General features: G+C 45.1%; 1 protein-coding gene across 1 annotated transcript in view; it reads right to left on the reverse strand.

Annotated features, from left to right (window-relative positions):
- The window catches only part of ACAD10 (acyl-CoA dehydrogenase family member 10), a 38,934-nt gene that overhangs the window by 14,362 nt on the left and 11,447 nt on the right, over nt 1-13,125 (reverse strand). Inside the window, exons 4-9 of the mRNA XM_021698566.2 lie at nt 12,705-12,899; nt 8,474-8,632; nt 7,600-7,759; nt 6,258-6,399; nt 2,311-2,379; nt 520-701 (exon numbers count right to left, since the gene is read on the reverse strand). Coding sequence (XP_021554241.2) covers nt 520-701; nt 2,311-2,379; nt 6,258-6,399; nt 7,600-7,759; nt 8,474-8,632; nt 12,705-12,899 — 907 coding nt within the window. The remainder of the gene's footprint in view (nt 1-519; nt 702-2,310; nt 2,380-6,257; nt 6,400-7,599; nt 7,760-8,473; nt 8,633-12,704; nt 12,900-13,125) is intronic.

A 13,125-nucleotide genomic window follows, 5' to 3' on the forward strand; every position in this document is an offset into this window, starting at 1 on the left:
AGAAAGAAAGAAAGAAAGAAAGAAAGAAAGAAAGAAAGAAAGAAAGAAAGAGAACGAACTGACACTAACAATGAGGATGAAGAACAACTGGAACTCTCAGACAGTAAAAAAAACAAGCAGAAACAAAACTCTACAAACAAAATACCTTGGCATAATGGCATTTTAAAAGTCTATCCCCTGTTGAAAGAATATTTAGGGAAAGAGTAAAAAACAGAAGAAGGTATCTTAAATACTCTTGGCCAGTACCAGAAAAAATAAAGACTGAAATGGTCCAGCAAGATCAAAGTTGCAGGGAAGAGAGATTCTGTAGGCCGTGAAGGGATGTATCCAAGGATAATATATCTACGTAAATGACACCTCCATTAAAATGAAACTAGATTTCCAAGTAGGGGGCTAAGAAGCCCACCTCACATTTAGCAAACGCTAGGTGCATTAACACCCTGCCATGATGCAAATCCTGAAAACAGGGGCACCAATGAGGAACTCATCAGCACAAAAGACAAATGGCCTCTTGCTCACCGTGTTTCCCATAGTCTTCTAGGCCTGCAGCCTTGAGGTCCACACTGTGAATTTTGCACAAGACTCTGTTCATGGCAGTGTATATGGCCCGCCTCTGGCTGGGCTCCAAGCCTGGCAGAAAGGGGTCTCTGTAGATGAGGCCTGGGCAGTATTCCATCACATAGAAGGGAGTGCCAATGACCCTGGGAAGGACACAGACAGGGGGTTTCAGTGGTCCAGCTCATAATATGGCAGGCTGTTAGTTATGGCATTGCTTTTTTTTTTTTTTAAGATTATTTATTTTAGAGAGCGTGTGCACATGAGAGAGAAGGGGGAGGGGCAGAGGGAGAGAGAGAGAGAGAATCCTCAAGCAGACTCCTCACTGAGTGTGGAGCCCAACGTGGGGCTCAATCCCAGGACCCTGAGATCATGACCTGAGCTGAAAAGAGCCAGCCGCTCAACAGACTGGGCCACTCAGGTGCCCCAGCATTGCTCTTTCTATGTGTTTGCTCCAAGTGCTGGGGAAGGAGTTCAGACCCAGAGTGCTGGACATTTCCTTTCCTTCATACATCAGCACAGAGGGTTAGAAGTACCCCATCCCCAAACCAATCCACACACACAGCCCTGTCTATACGTTTTTGCCAGCATGTTTCTCTTCTGTTTGGTCCACTCGTGGAAGCCACGGGAATGGAGATTAAGTGTGATAATGGAGGAAAGCAGCATGTTGAGAGGGGGACTTCGGAGCCATACAGAACCAGGTTTAAATCCCATCTCTGCCCCTTCCTAGCAGTGTGATCATGAGAGACTTACTAACCCTCTCTGGGCTTTGTTGTTTTAATCTGTAAAACTTCAAAGGGATGTTGTAAGAATTAGGGGAGCAAATATACATGGACTGCCTGGTTCCAATGAGGCTTCAATAAATATCCCTTCTTCTTATTGATGTTATTTCTATCATTATCTGGTAGTGTGAGTGACACATATACCACCCTGTAATATTAAGGTGACACACCAAAATGTCATTAATCCATTCTTTAGTCATTACTAGAAACCAGTTTCCTATTCTAAAAAGTTGTTTTAAAAAGGCTACCATTAGGGGCGCCTGGGTGGCTCAGTTGGTTAAGCGACTGCCTTCGGCTCAGGTCATGATCCCGGAGTCCCTGGATCGAGTCCCGCATCGGGCTCCCTGCTCGGCAGGGAGTCTGATTCTCCCTCTGACCCTCCCCCCTCTCATGTGCTCTCTCTCTCTCATTCTCTCTGTCTCAAATAAATAAATAAAATCTTTAAAAAAAAAAAAAAAAAGGCTACCATCAAAACTATCCTGGGGCGCCTGGGTGGCTCAGTCATTAAGTGTCTGCCTTCGGCTCAGATCATGGTTCCAGGGTCCTGGGATCAAGCCCGGCATCGGGCTCCCTGCCCGGCAGGAAGCCTGCTTCTCCCTCTCCCACTCCCCCTGCTTGTGTTCCCTCTCTCGCTGTCTCTCTCTGTCAAATAAATAAATAAAATCTTAAAAAAAAAAAAAAAGGACCACAATAAAAAATAACAAAAACAAGCAACATGAAACTAGATGGATATAAATTTTTTAAAAGATAAAAAAATGTTTTCTACCAATTTTCACAAAAGCAGGCATTTCTTTATCTTTCAGGATAACTTAAAGTTCTGTGAACTTCCAGGGGAGGTTGCTATAAAATCTCTGTTCTCTCTCACCCAAATTTTATTTGTCTTCACTTTAACAAACTGGGATTTGAGCTACTATATGGGCGTTTCTCTTCTGTAGTTTGAATATGTAATGAAAGAAATAAATCTGAACATTACCCTGAATCTTCACAGAGGCCAAGAACTTTGGGGACAGGCACTCCAGCATTGGCAAGGGCTTTCATTATCCTGCCGGAACAAAGAGAAATGAGCAACAATGCTGGCTGAATTGATGAGATTTTCTTGAAACTATTTTTCTGAATTAAAATCAGTACTTGCAGAAATTAAAACAGAATTCTAAAAAATATCCAACTAACCCTGTAATAGGCAAGAAAAACAAAAAACAGATGGGAAAAACAAAAAACAAATAGCAAAATTATAGAACTAATTCAAACATCAATAGTTACATTAATTAGACTAAACATTTTAATTGAGATAGAGATTGTCATACTGCATAGAAAAGCAAGACCTAACTATATGCTGTCCACAGGAGACGTTCTTTTTTTTTTTCTTTTTTAAAATTTTATTTTTTTAATTTGAGAGAGAGCAGGGAAAGGGGCAGAGGGAGAGAGACAGAGAGAATCCCAAGCAGACTCCGTGCTGAAAGTGGAGCCTGACTTGGGGCTCCATCTCATGACCCTGAGATCATGACCTGAGCAGAAATCAAGAGTCAGATGCTTAACTGACTGAGTCACCCAAGGCGCCCCCAAGGAGGAAATTTTTTAATGTTTTAAATAGAAAAGTAACTACTCAGTCATATCACCAGTATTTGGCTCCTGCTTTTGCCTGCCTGGTGTCCCTTTCCCTACTTCATGTTCTGCTAATAATCCCTGGGCTTTCCTTTGGGAAACGGCTCTCTGTAGCTACTGTCAGTCCACATGGTTTGGGTGGGCCTGACCCAATCCCTGGTTCCAAGGATGGGCACAAGACCCAGATTCGGCCAATCTGAACAACGCATCCTCCTGACCCCAGACGATTGTTCATATTGGCCCAGTGAGTCAATCTCAGGAGGTATGCTGGACATTCACTAAGGTTATAGAGGAAAAAGGAGTGGCGAGATGGAGGGAGAAAGAGAATGAATGGGTCCTGATACTATTTGGGCCCCTGGATCTAGTCATGCCTGAAAGATTTAAATTATGAAGCCAATACATTTTACCTCTCCTTTTAAAAAACAAAACAAAACACTTCAGTCAGTCTAGGTGGGTTTCTGTCACTTGCAGCTGAAGAACAGTAACATGCTATCCCAACATGGTAAATATTTTGGTGTGTTCCTTTCTAATATTTTTGTTTCGGTGCAGAAGTCTTTTTATTTTATTTTATTTATTTTTTTAAAGATTTTATTTGTTTATTTGACAGAGAGAGACACAGTGAGAGAGGGAACACAAGCAGGGGGAGTGGGAGAGGGAGAAGCAGGCTTCCCGAGGAGCAGGGAGCCCGACGCGGGGCTCGATCCCAGGGTTCTGGGATCGAGTCCCACATCAGGCTCCCTGCTCAGCCAGGAGCCTGCTTCTCCCTCAGCCTGCCACTCCCCCTGCTTGTGCTCTGTCTCTCTATCAAACAAATAAATAAAATCTTAAAAAACAAAACAAAACAAAACATAGGGAAGCCTGCTAGCTCAGTCGGTGGAGTATGCAACTTGTGATCTTGGGGTTGTGGGTCTGAGTCCCATGTTGGGTGTAGGGAGTACTAAAAAAAATACAAAATGTAGTTAGGATAGTACTATATGTGGTCTGTATCTGTCTTTATTACAATTTTAACATTTTTGTGTTATTTAAGTGTACTTTTGTTGGCTGCAGTAACAGCAAATCATTAAGGCTGGGCTGTGGAATCCTACTGCCCAAGGGTGTGAGGCCAAACTCTGCCACTCACATGCTAGTTGTGTATCCCCGGGGGATGTTGCTTAATGTCTTTAAGCCTCGATTTCCTCTCCAGTAAAATGGGGATCATAACAGTAACATATCATGAGTTGTTGTGAGAATGCTTTGGGTTAACAATACATCCAAAGCATTTATTATAGTGCCTGGCGCATACTATACACTCAGTAAATGTCGGCTGTTACTTTTGTTGTCATTGTTGCAACAAGTACATATGCTAAGGTTTAATCACTTCCTGATTATTGTACCATTAGGGTGTTTCCAATTTTTTATTATAAACAACATTGTGGTGGCCGTATTAATACATAAAGCTGTTTTCCCATTTGAGAATTTTTTTTTTAAGATTTTATTTATTTGGGGCGCCTGGGTGGCTCAGTCGTTAAGCGTCTGCCTTCGGTTCAGGTCATGATTCCAGGTCCTGGGATTGAGCCCCGCATCGGGCTCCCTGCTCCACGGGAAGCCTGCTTCTCCCTCTCCCACTCCCCCTGCTTGTGTTCCCTCTCTCACTGTGTCTCTCTGTCAAATAAATAAAAAATCTTTAAAAAAAAAAAAAAAGATTTTATTTATTTATTTGACAGAGAGAGAGACAGCGAGAGAGGGAACACAAACAGGGGGAGTGGGAGAGGGAGAAGCAGGCTTCCCGCTGAGCAGGGAGCCCGATGAGGGGCTCGATCATGACCCCGGGATCATGACCCGAGCCGAAGGCAGACACCTAATGGCTGAGCCACCCAGGCACCCCGAGAATTACTTTTTATTTATTTATTTATTTATTTATTTATTTATTTATTTATTTATTTATTCATTCATTCATTCATTCATTCATGAGAGACAGAGAGAGAGAGAGAGAGGCAGAGGGAGAAGCAGGCTCCCCGCCTAGCAGGGAGCCCGATGCGGGACTCGATCCCAGGACCCTGGGATCATGACCTGAGCCGAAGGCAGACGCCTAACCATCTGAGCCACCCAGGCGCCCCCGAGAATTACTTTTTAAAGAGAGATTCCTCTAACTGGAATTATTAGATCTAAAAGTGTGACTACTCTGAGGTTTTTAATAAAGTGTGTCATGCTATTTTCCAAAATTCCCCAAATTGTTCAAATTTACATTTGGCATTTTACAAGCAGATACCATATTAGATTTCATCTTCGAATGCACATTTTATTCCTTTACTAAAATGGAAATTCTCTGCATTCCTGGATTTTGGGAGTGTCACCACAGCACCCCAGAATTCCACAGTGCCTCTGGGAATGGTCAGAGAGCGTTCACAAGCAGGATGCAGAAGAACAGAGTGGGGGGCTTCACACTTTTACGGTTTCCTTCCTGTAAATACAGACCTGCTCCTGCATGGGCACAGATATAAATGCTCAAAAATAGCTACAGGTTTTCTCCTCTGATGACCCCCTAAGGCTTCATAATCATTAGTCACCAGTGCCTGCAACACTTGGAGAAGTCAGATTCCAGGAACTAAGAAGTCCAAAGGACAGACAGTAAACAGTGAGAACAAGAAGGGGCCAAGAGATGACATCATATTTCCCTTACTACTCTGCAACACTCCTTCTGCAGGGGATCCGGGGCTGGAAGGGAGAAGGGAGCAGAGGAAGAGAAAGGCTTCTAGGACGGTAGGCGCCCCCACTGGAGCCCATCCAGAATTTTCATCTCATTCTCAAAGAGTTTGGAGCTAGGTTTTTTTCAACCTACTATGTTTAAATTTTCCTATTTGCAAAGGGGTCGGGAGGGGTTGTAATACATTTATTCTTGTACACATTTTATTATGGAAAATTTCAAACATACCTCCGTAGAGATAGAGAGGTTCATATGAAAAACCCCACATGCCCACCGCCCAGTTTCAACAACTATCACCTCGTGGCCATACTTGTTTTGGCCTCAACCCCACTGAATATAAGACTAAAGGTCTTAAAGTCTTTAAGACTCAAGGGTAAGACTAATGAGTATTTCAGAAATGCCTTTTTTCACCCAGAGGTTCCCAAAAAAGGCTGGTTTTCTAGAGGTTTAGGTATAGAAAAGAGAAAACAAACTTCTGAATAAAATTAGGTTACATGTTCTTATTGGAAATAATTTTGGAAATTCACACTTGCAGATTTAAATGTGTCATGGTCTCTGACAGGGCACGGACTTGTCAGTTTGGGGCTGAGCTGCGGAGGCTGGGGGTTGAGGGCTCCCCGGCTCTGAGAAGTTACCTGAACTCCCTCTCCACTGCATGGCTGGATGGAACGAGTGTCCCCGGGGGTTTCCTCCTCAGAACCAGCTGCTGGTTGCTGAGCCTGATGTAGTAGGTTGGATTGGACTGCCCATGATCAAACTGGAGGAGTTCCAATGGGCCTGTGAGTTTGAAAACCAAGAAAATGAAAGCAGTTCTGAAGGACAGAGCTGGGCATTCCTGCTTTCTAACGAGTACCACATTTGGGATGCAGAACATTCTGATTTGGGATGCACCTCCTCCTCGGCACCAGAAGTGACTGAGTGCCAGGCATACCCCTCAGCTCAGGTCCACTATCGTGTGGCAAAGGCCACTCCGTTTCTACCACATTCTCACTTTGTACAGGTGTCCAGTTTTGTCCCTCTTGCCAACTCCTGTTCTGCGAAGAAAAGCTTTTTGTTTCTGTCTATCAGGCACAAGCACGGTCGTGGCAGCCCCTCATGCAAATGGAATATGCTTTAAGCCTGAGCATGAAAAGTGCCCCTGTGTGTCCCTCAGCCCGTACTTGGCCAAAGCACGCCTGACACTGGCATGACGGCTGAAAGGAGCTTCTGCAGAGGCCGAGAGCCCGAGCCACAGTGCTTTCCCAAGACGCGCTCTCCCACCCCAGTGGGCTGAACTCTGGCTCCCGCCCAGGAACATCCTAATTAACCCTCAGCTTCACAACAAGACTGAACTACGGACATAGATTTGTCTCACATGGTCAGAGAACAGGCAGTGGGAGTTGGCCTGAGTTCGCCGGCCTGCTCCAAAAGGGCCCCTCAGCGGTACAAGAGGCCCTAAGAACAATCCAGTCCCTGGAGAGCAGAGCTGTGAAGCTCCACACAAAAAGTCTTTTTCAAGGATTTAACGGGTGGAGGCAAGACTTTACCGCCAGGTGGAAATATCTTCAAAAGCCCCTGAGGCAGCTGTTTTTCTGAGGCTGAAATTCAAAGAATGAAAGAGGGACCTTTGTAGAGATGGAGACAACTTGTCCCATTGTCAACTCAGGCAGCTTCTTAAGTCACCTTCACAAACCAGGCTGTCATCTCAAAACAATTAGACACAGTCCAGCGTCCCTGGGCACACACCACCGGCTCCAGGTCCCAGGGGGGATCCCTGCGACACCACACTCTCAGGTGGAAGAGGGAGCGCGTGACCTTTTGGGGTTAATGCTTTTTCCCAGGCAAGACTGAAGGCTGCACTCGGATCCACTGAGCCCAATGGCTGTTTTCCTTACCACACAGCCTCTGTCTCCAGCATATTCCACCGGGGTTTGAAAGGGAGAACCAGACTGAAAGCCGAGCCTTGAGAGAGTCAGCAAAATACAATCATGTAAATACCTGTGCTTTGGGTCCCCAGTAAGTCTTTGAGGTACTTCTCCAAGGAATCTCGTGGAATCTCCACTGTCTTTCTCACAGAGCTAGTGTTTGGAATAACCATTCTCAATGTAAAGCCCAAAAGGGTTTCTAATTCCTTTACGGCAGTCTCTGGGTCATCAACCTGGTTTCAAAGAGAATATTGAACATCAATCACCAGTCAACCCTGACCTGGCCTCCTGTCTGTTCTCTAAAAGGGTAGTTCTTTAGGAGGAGATAACCAAGAAGTCAGGTCTCTGAACAAGGGCTTTGGAGGCCAGGATGTTCAGCTAACGAGGAAGCTGTAGGATGAGTTTCCTCTTCCCATTTAATTCCTAACCACATTAAACGCTCTCTGCTCGAAGAGTGTCAGTTAAGAGTCCATGATGCTCCTTCACGCCAGGAAGGCAGAATGCTGTGCCACCCTGTCCCGACGGCCCATCAGCCGCCTCATCATGAAAACGCGAACATGGGAAGCCAGTCGGAGGTCTCCTTTCATGTGGCTTCTCACTCTTCAAAGCCACGACCCGGGTGGTCTGTGTGGCTGCTAGCTGCTGGCTCCCCACCCAGAACAGCGTCACTAGAACAGCCTAACTGCCCTCCCAAATGTCTTAAGCCTGCCAGCCACCCTCCTTGTGTAATTCTGTTCTCAAACTGCCTTCTTAGTATGTGTTTGTCCTACTTCCCTTTGAAAATGCGAGTGGCTCATCACATAAATTTCCTAATTAATAAAAAAATAAGACTACAGCAGCATGGGGGAAAACCACTAAACACAACTATGATTGTGAGCAGGACTATACAGAAATGCTTAGGCCAGTGCCTGGTGCACAGCCGGGGTTCAAAAAATTGTGACCATTACCTGAATGGTGTGAATGCCAAGGCTGGCGGCTGCTTTTATATTCAGTTCAAGATCGTCCAGAAAAATGGACTCAGAAGGCTGCAGGCCGAGCCGCTCCAAGCACAGCTTGTAGATCCTGGGGTCTGGCTTACAGAGACCTTCTAGGCAGGATTCCACGACCTGAGTGAGGGACAGGAATGAGAGTTGGCTCTAAAAGGCGGTGCTCCCACATGCATACTGCCATAGTTTTTGAAAAGAATACTATAAGGACAGCTGAGATTTGTTATAACAAGTAAGAGTGTTACGACGTAAAATGTTGCTGCTTTTTCAAGTTGGATATGGAAATACTGCATTACTACCTAGGGGCAAGCTCAGAAAACCAGAGTTCTGGTTCAGACACGGTGTCCTCATCAGTAATGTGGGGATACTAATAGCTATCTTACCTATTGTCGTGGTTGTTGAGAACTTTAAATGAAAGTTGAGTGAGTTCCAAAATGACAAAGCATTTCGCTAATGTTAGATATTGTGGCTACCCAGAAGAGCTGCACATTTCAGCCTTAGGAAAAGTACTTCACTGTTTTTTCAGAAAGAAGGCACTGGTTACTACTACAAAAGACACATGACCTTAACGTTCATATTTCAGAAGTTAAAACACAAAACAGCCATGCTCAACTTAGATAAATCCCATCGTAGGATGGATGCCAAAGAGACTGTTCGTGGCAAAGAATCACTATTCCTTTCACGCAAAGAGCTCCCTTGTGTCCTGACAACCTTGCTTCAACCATGTATGTGATCCGGAACTGGGGGTGGGTGGGGGTGCTGCTGGGGGTGCAGGAGCCCCCTGCAAAAGCTGTTCCAGTGCCAGGCAACCCTGCAGGTCCTCACACTGTCCCCGGGGCTTAATCTCCTAGAAAGCGGGCCTAAAATGGCCACAGAGGCTTAGACCTGCTACCCTCCGGTCTACCCTGAGAACAGATGTCAATCCCTGCTCCCTCCTGGAAAGACTCACACTCTCCAAGACCAAGGACAAACCTGGGGGCCCCTCCCTCTCCTCCAGACTGCATTATTCAAGGTTGGGTGAGAGCTGCCCTTTCAGGTAAATAAATGTCCTGAATACATTGGACTCTCTACTTATGCACCTGAATGAGCTAAAAAAGACAAGCTCCCTACAGTGAAGACATTAATAGTGCATAGCAAAGGGTGTTTCAGACACAGACCAGGGTCCGTGCTGCAGGGGAGGCTATGCTGGCTGAGACAGATGGGGGGGGGGGTGAACCCAGGGGACAGGGCCAAGTTCTCATGAGCAGACATCTCTCAGAAGCCACTACACTGAGAGTCACTGCGTTGAGGAAGTGAAAAAATTCTTCAGATTTAAGTTTGATAAGATCCCTGGTCTTTTCTTTGTTCTATTTTGCAACTTGAAAAAGTTCTGGAGATTTATTTCATAACAACGTGAATATACTTAATGCTACTGAACTGAACACTTAAAAATAGTTATGATGGGGGCGCCTGGGTGGCTCAGTCGGTTAAGCGTCTGCCTTCGGCTCGGTTAATGATCCCAGGGTCCTGGGATCGAGCCCCATGTGGGGCTCCCTGCTCGGCGGTGAGTCTGCTTCTCCCTCTCCTCCCCACTCGTGCTCTCTCTCGCTATCTCTCTCTCTCAAATAAATAAATAAAATCTTAAAAAAAAATAGTTATGGTAAATTTTATGTTATGTGGGTTTTAACAATAAAAACAATGTAGTAATTTTTTAATTAAAAAATTAGATGAAAAAAATTTTTTAAAGCTGAGACAGATTCCTATAACACTGAAGAGTTCAGCCTCTAATGTTGACAGAGATTATAGGATTGCTTACACTATTCCATCAAACGTGTGTGCGCGCATGCACGTGTATCTGTACATAGCCTTAGAGCTTTAGAGAACAAAAACCTACACCGTTGGCCTTGAAGAAATATTTTTAAAACTCCAGGTCTCCTGCAGACCTAAAATATGAAAACCCACCAGAAAACCTGCTGGAAAGCACATGCCAGAAAGCCTGTGAAGTCTAAATAAACATGTCCATTTTTTTCAAGAAGCTCATAGGTCTTTTCAATTGTAGCCTCATTTGGAGGGCTCAGTGTGAGCCTGACCAGCTTCAGTTGTCCAGATGAAGATATCATTCCTATAGCTGCACTGGATGGAAGGAATCTCTGAAAATAACTGCCACGTGCCAGGACCATGCAGGGAGCTTTGCATGCATTACTCTGTGGGGTGCACACAGCTACCCTACAACAAAGAAATTGCTCTTCCTGAATTAGAGGTGAGGAAACTGAGGTTCAAGGCAGCAAAGCACGGTCCACGGTTTGCAAGTTGCAGAGACAGGACTGAATCTGGCTGAGGTTCCAAACGCTCGTGGGGAGGGAGCTTGGAAGATGTCTGTGCGTGTACTGCGGGGAAACCAATAATCAAAGCAGGTGGGGGCCAGGCAAGGTGTCCAGAGGGGAGAGGACTCTATCTCTGATGGGCTTTCTATAAGAAGGAAGGAAGATGTGGAAGGTGAAAACAGCACTAGGTTGGGAGGTTAATTTCCAACCTTTGTGCTCTGAATTTCTACCTGTCAATTCTACTAGATTTTATGTTCTAAAATAGCACTGTCCAATAGAACCTTCTGCAGTGATGGCAATGCTGTGTCTGCGCTGTCCAATACAGTAGCCGCTAGCCACATGTGGTGACTGAGCACTTGAAACATAGCAAGTGCGTTCTCCAGAGGGCCAGGATTGCCTGTCACATTTGACATAGTAACCCTTCACGCCTAGCCAGCGCCCCACACACAGTAACGTTGCTCCGTAAGAATTTATATTCTAACTGAAGTTTAAGCAGGTCATCTATAACTAATTCCTATCTACCCCAGGATGATAATCTATTTTCTCTTGGGGAAGTGGGGAATCCTTTATAGCTACAGTAACCTCTTGGCACAGAAGATCTCAGTATGTTCTCAGTGTAGTTGGATAGTCTTAGCACTGGGCTATCCAATACAGTAACCACCAGCCATATGTGATTATTTACATTTAAACTAATAAAAACGAAGTAAAATTCAGTTCTTCAGTGATACTATCCACACTTCAAGTGCATTATGTGACCAGTAGCAACCATACTGGGCATTTCCATTACTGCAGTAACTTTTGTTAGACAGCATTGGTCTCAGGATTAATGCCACAGAATAGAGGGCAACATCATTGGTCTTTTTTTCTTTTTTTGAGGGGGGAGGGGCAAAAGGAGAGGGAGAGAGAATCATCTTAAGCAGGGGCTTGATCTCACAACCCTGAGATCATGACCTGAGCCAAAATCAAGTCAGATGCTTAGCCAGCTGAGTCACCTAGGTGCCCCCCCCCCCGCTTTTTTTCTTTTTTTAAAAATATTTATTTAGGGACGCCTGGGTGGCTCAGTCAGTTAAGTGTCTGCCTTCAGCTCAGGTCATGATCCCAGGGTCCTGGGATCGAGTCCCACATTGGACTCCTTGCTCAGCAGGGAGCCTGCTTCTCCCTCTGCCTGCTGCACCCCCTGCTTGTGCTCTCTTCCCCCCACAAATAAATAAATAAAATCTCTAAAAAATATATTTATTTAATCTCTACACCCAACATGGGGCTCATGACTCTGGGATCAGTATTCACACACCCTTCCAACTGAGCCAGCCAGGCGCCCCAACAGGGTTGGTCTTTGAAGAGAAAAGGTCAACAGGCCCTTTAAGATGTGAGGGCCAATGGAAATTTGTGTGTTATGTGAGGAATAAGGTTCAAATTCAGAATGTGAAAGAGTCTCTAAAGCTGAGGTTTCAACCAGTTATCAAGCCCCAGAAATACTGGACTTTGCTGAGAGCTCAGCAACCTTTTAAAAGTCCTCTTTTCGGGTGCCCGGGTGGCTCAGTTGTTAAGCATCTGCCTTCGGCTCAGGTCATGGTCCCAGGGTCCTGGGATCGAGCCCCATATCAGGCTCCCTGCTCATTGGGAAGCCTGCTTCTCCCTCTCCCACTCCCCCTGCTTGTGTTCCTGCTCTCGCTATCTCTCTCTCTGTGAAAGAAATAAATAAAATCTTAAAAAATAAAAAATAAAATAAAAGTCCTCTTTTCATCCTGTTATATCTAAACCTAATTTAGTCAAGTTCGTCTGAATAAGAAAACCCATTCACTCAAGACCTGCTAAAAGGCAGCGTTTAATGATGCATCTGGAAGCAAGGACAGACTCTGTTTTGATTGTTTGGATCACTTTAAGCTTACCACATCAAACTGTTTCCAGTCCAGGGGCAAAAAGCTTTTCCCGTTGGCGAGATAAAAATTATTGCTCAAGACTGCAGTCCGAAGGCCTTTTGCCCGAATTTGAGTTATGGCCTCGGTCATCACTGGGAACTGCTGTGCCGCTTGCTCACTGGTCAGCAGAGAGAAAAAGGAGGCCACAGGTACAGAAGTCTTCGCCTAAAAGTGGGGAGGGGAGAGGAGTACCAACAATAATTAGGAGGAGGATGAACCGCTTATCACCAACAGAGAAAATATTGCTACCTAAAGGAATTCTCCTTCGGCCCTTGTGCAGAACTTTGTGTACAGGGTTGTAAGGACTGACTTCGAGTGCCTCTGGTGAGGGAATGGAGCTATTTATATCAATATTCCAGTTAAATGAATTCCTTATTTCACTCATGGATTG

The sequence above is a fragment of the Neomonachus schauinslandi genome, chromosome 14 (assembly GCF_002201575.2).
Source record: "Neomonachus schauinslandi chromosome 14, ASM220157v2, whole genome shotgun sequence".
Lineage (NCBI taxonomy): Eukaryota > Metazoa > Chordata > Mammalia > Carnivora > Phocidae > Neomonachus > Neomonachus schauinslandi.